Source organism: Tupaia chinensis, unplaced genomic scaffold (assembly GCF_000334495.1).
Source record: "Tupaia chinensis unplaced genomic scaffold, TupChi_1.0 Scaffold000146_1, whole genome shotgun sequence".
Taxonomy (NCBI): domain Eukaryota; kingdom Metazoa; phylum Chordata; class Mammalia; order Scandentia; family Tupaiidae; genus Tupaia; species Tupaia belangeri.
In genome coordinates this window covers 5,763,500-5,768,140 of record NW_006159616.1, presented here as the reverse complement: position 1 = coordinate 5,768,140, position 4,641 = coordinate 5,763,500, and the positions used below count along the sequence as shown (strand labels likewise).

The window sequence follows — 4,641 nt, the reverse complement described above, 5'->3', positions numbered from 1 at the left end:
TGTGTTGAGGGTGATGCTCCCCGTGGGTTTCGGGGGGGGGGGCAGGTAGGAGGGGCCAGCACCTGGCTGCGCTGTCCAGTGCCCTTCCCTGACCTCCAGCCGCAGCCAGTGAGCCTCAGCCTGCCCGTCTGCCATGGCTAAGCTGGCTCCCTCAGGGTGGCAGAGGGCGTGCATGCTCTTGCTCTTCTCTCCGGGCAAACGGCTTGCCAATCCCAACATCCTCCGCAGCCCTACCCCTCTCCTCCCAGGGCTGTGGACAGCCTCCCTCACCTGGCCGTCGGATGAGGCTGTCTGCCTTGGCCAGGCAGGGCCCTGCCCCGTCTGCTCTGGCAGAGGTTCCTCCTGTGACCCGCCTCCCCTGCTCTGGCCAACAGAACCAAGTCTTCCCAGAGCCCGTGTTCACGTGGACGCGAGTTGGGAGCCGCCTCCTGGATGGCAGCGCTGAGTTCGATGGGAAGGAGCTGGTGCTGGAGCGGGTCCCTGCCGAGCTCAACGGCTCCATGTACAGCTGCACGGCCCAGAACCCCCTGGGCTCCACCGACACGCACACCCGGCTCATCGTGTTCGGTAGGACACGAGAACAGCCCCGCCGCGTGCCCCGGCTGGGAGCTGTCCCCAGGATGGAGCAGCAGGAACCCGAGCCCCTAAGTTGGCCCTGAGAAACCCCATAGAGAGGAAGGCCAGTCCAGTGGCTAGAATAACAGCCTTGGAGTTGGAGAGACTAGGTTCAGCTCCTAGTTCAGCTACTGAGCAGCTGGGCAGCCTTGGCAAACTGCCTGGCTTCCCTCCACTTCCCCATCCATAAAATGGGGCTGTCACTAGCCACTCACAGAGAGGTGAGGCTGGGCGGAGCAGGTGACACCATGCGACAGGTCCCGAGTAAAGGGGAGACCTTCACCGGGTTCTGGCTGCGGTCTACGTCCTGTTTCTCTTTCTGCTTCTTTCCAGAAAACCCAAATATTCCAAGAGGAACAGAGGACTCTAATGGTAAGTTCCATTCCCTAAACCCCACCCAGAAAGTAAGCCGTGTTCAAGGCTCCGGGGCGCTCTGGTCCCTCCCCTGCCCCCTGCACACCTTCGCACCTTCCCACACCTCAGGCAGGCCACTGCCTTCTAGTCAGTCAGGGACAAAGTGGGCAGAGGCAAGCCCCAAGGCAGTGAAGGGCAGCTCAGCCCACCAAAGCAGCAGGCGAGTCCCCTCCCCCATCCATGGCATCTCTGCTCTCTTAGCTCAAGCACTCAGCTGCCCTGACCCCATGGGGCTGTGCCCTGGGCCTGGACCACTTGGTAGGACAGCTGAGATCATAGACACACACCTCGGCTGGAGCCCTTTATACCGTCCTCCCCCGGTGGTCCTCCAAACCAGAGCCTCACCCCAGGAGACACTGCCCCCTCCCCACCTCCGCATAGTGAGCCAGCTTCACAGTGTACAATGGAGACTCCCACTTGTGTCCCCTGCTGGCCAATCCTGCTGGCCACCAGCAAGCCTGACCTCAGCCCAGCAGGCCTGGGTGTGGAAGGGATTGCAGATGGGGGCCGGATGGCAGAGCTGGACCTGCTGCTGAAGGCCAGCATCCTTTCTGGGCACCTTTGAAGCGCTGCCGTCTCCAGGCCCCACACGCTGCTGTCCCCATCATGACCTGCATCCCTGCCACCCAACACAGGTTCTGCCTCTGGCCCTGCTGGCGTCCGGCTCACCTTGGTGCTTGCCCTAACAGTGGTCCTGGAGCTGACGTGAAGGCGCGGCCCCTCCTCCCGCCACTCCATCGGCACGGGCATCTCCACGATTGGTTTTCATTTCTTTTCTAAACTATTTCCAGTCTTGTTCTTAGTCTCTTTCTGTCTGTGTCTTGGCTTCTTCAATTGGTTTAATTAAAACAAACAGAACAATTTTCCCCATTTTGGTTTGTGCCTCTTTATTCTTCTTTTGTGGCAGTGACTGGGAACCTCCTGGCATCTAATATCGGGACAGACACTGAGAGGGGATGATAAAGGAGACAGAAGACATGTTTCTCCCCTAGGGTGAAGGTGCAGCTCCTTATCTCAATCACATTCCGACAACTAAGTGTGAGAAGTGGCCAGAGACTCTCAGGAAACCCAAGATTCCATGGGGCTGAGTGTAATTGTCAGTGTTGCCACTGGGATGCTGCATAACAAACCAGCCCAAATCTGGACAGCAGGCAACAAGAAGCATGTATAAGTATGTTCCTGTTCTGATTGAAGTGGCTCAGCTGAATGAGTAGGTTGAAGAGGCAGTGGCCACACCTGACATCTGATCTCTTTATGGTGAATCATCAAATCTTGAGAAGAGGGACCAGCAGTTAGCGTAATGGCTATGTCGCTGGACTCCCACGTAGTTGACCGCAGTTCGAGTCCTGGACCTGGTGGCTTAAACTTGTGCCAGGCGTGTGTGCGTGTGTGCCCAAGATCTCGAGAGGAGAATGGAGGAGAAGGGACTGCGGCATGGCCATCCCCCCTGGGGGGTGATTTCTCACTTTCTATCTCTCTGTCTCTCTGTCTGTCTGGCGAGTGCATGCACCCTATAGCAAAAACCTCTTCAAAAAAAAATCTTGAGAAGAAATCCAAACCATGCAAGCACATTTAAGGTCTCTGCTTGGGTCACATCCATGAACACTCCTTTAGTCAAAGCAGGTCACATGGCCAAGCCCTACACCAATCAGTTGGGATCATGGATAAGTTATTGGTAGAAATTTCCCAGAACTTTCTACTTTCCACTAGAAGATTCCTCATGCCATTCAATTACTAACTTAGAGAGAAGGCCACAAAAGGGTGGGATTGACCTCTCTGAGATATAGCCGAGATTTGATAATCACCAAGAAAAACCCCTGGAAGATCATATTGGTCTGGATGGGACTGGCTATGTCATATAACACATTGACCCCAGAGTCTTACTGGCTTAATGCAATAAAGATTTATTTGAGGTTCATGAAAAGCCCAAGGCTCCTTGATCAGTCTTCCATCTTGAATACCTGCTAGAACGTTCAGCCTCTTGAATCTTCAAGGCAGAGGAAGAGAGAGCTGGAGGATCACTGGAGTAGACAGAATTATGCCCCTCCAAAGATGTCCACATCCTAATTCCCAGAACCTGTGGAACAAGTTAGCTTCCAAGGCAAAAGCAATTTTGCTGATGTGATCAAGTTAAGAATTTTGACGTGCTAGTATCCTGAATTATCCATGTGGGCCCAATGTAGTCACGAGGTGCTTATAAGAAAGAGGCAAGGAGGTCAAAGGCAGGGGAGGAGATGTGACAACACAAATGAGAGGTTAGGACGATGCAAAGGGGCCACGAGGCAAAGAGGGCAGGCAGCCTCTAAAGCTGCAAAGGGCAAGGAAGCACTCTTCCTCTATAGCCTCCAAAAGGAACAGCCTCGCCAACACCTTTATCCCCGTAGACTCATTTCAGACTTCTGACTCCAGAATACTGAGAATAAATTTGAATTCTTTGAAACCACTGACTCTGTTACAACAGCAGCAGGAAACTAATACAGTCACACAGGATGTGATTAAGGGCCAGGCCTAGTACAGCCATGGATCATCTCTGCTCACACTCCATTGGCCAGGAATAGTCACATGACTTCATCGAACTGCAAAGGAGGCTGGGAAATCAGTCTTTCTGTGTACCCTGCAAGAGGTAATGGAGTATCAAACTCAAAGTGGGCCCAGAGAAGCTGGGGCCATTCAGTGACCATCTCCAACACTCTGTACAGGCCAGAGTGACCACTGAAGGGAGAACTGGGAGGTCCTAGCACCAGGAAAGATCTCACCTACCTCTGCTGCATGAGTTCTCTGGGCTGTTCCTCCTTCCCCAGCCAGGAAAACATAACATTCTTGAGTCCTTTATGCCTCTGCCAGGCTATGCAGATGTTGTAGGGAATCGGGGCCCATCCCTCCCAAGACCCCAGGCCTCGGCACAGTAAGCTGGGAATTAGCAGTGGCTCTGTGGCCTAGCTGTGACCTGGATGGCTGTTTTGATTAATTTCCACATTGCAGATCTCTGACTCTGTAACTTTTCCCTAGAAAGCCAGACTCAGATGTCCTTCCTACTGTGGCCCCTCCTCCGTTGGATAGCTAATTTGCTTTTCCGACTTCTTGTGGCCAAAACTCAACTCTCAGTTTTCCCTTCCAAGCCTTCCCTTTCTCCTGCGGTGATACCAGCATCAGCCCAGCTGCTGGAGTCAGCCATTTCCCTGTCATCTTTCACTCCTCTTTGCCCCTCATCTGTCCACATGACCCAATCCCTGTTGGCTTTCCTCTCAGAACTCACCCTGAATGCACCCCCTTCTCCCTTCTCCCTGCCTCGGCTCTGGAAAAAGTACCTTTTGTCTCAAAAGCTGCTCAGCATCCTACCTGGTCACCAGAGTCCCCTCGCCCCACCTGTGGTCTCCTCACAGCAGCCAGTGGGGGCCTTCTAAACATGAGTGATGCCACAGGCCTTCTTACCCAGAACCCTCCAGGGCTTCCCGCCACGCAGGAAATAGACCCGAGCCCCTTATCGGCCATATGGGATGCAGCCCTGTCTGCCCCCTGACTGTGTCATTCACACTTCCTGGTCTCCCTTGGCTTCATTCACACTCATCTTTCCAGTCCTCTACTCCCCAAGCCCATTTCTGCCTTGGGCCC

The 4,641-nt window shown here is 54.0% G+C and overlaps 1 protein-coding gene across 1 annotated transcript in view; it reads left to right on the top strand.

Annotated features, from left to right (window-relative positions):
• The window catches only part of IGSF21 (immunoglobin superfamily member 21), a 276,307-nt gene extending 274,414 nt beyond the window's left edge, over positions 1 to 1,893 (top strand). Inside the window, exons 8-10 of the mRNA XM_006145219.1 lie at positions 375 to 567; positions 949 to 987; positions 1,665 to 1,893. Coding sequence (XP_006145281.1) covers positions 375 to 567; positions 949 to 987; positions 1,665 to 1,738 — 306 coding nt within the window. The 3' untranslated portion in view covers positions 1,739 to 1,893. The remainder of the gene's footprint in view (positions 1 to 374; positions 568 to 948; positions 988 to 1,664) is intronic.
• Positions 1,894 to 4,641: the final 2,748 nt, after the last annotated feature.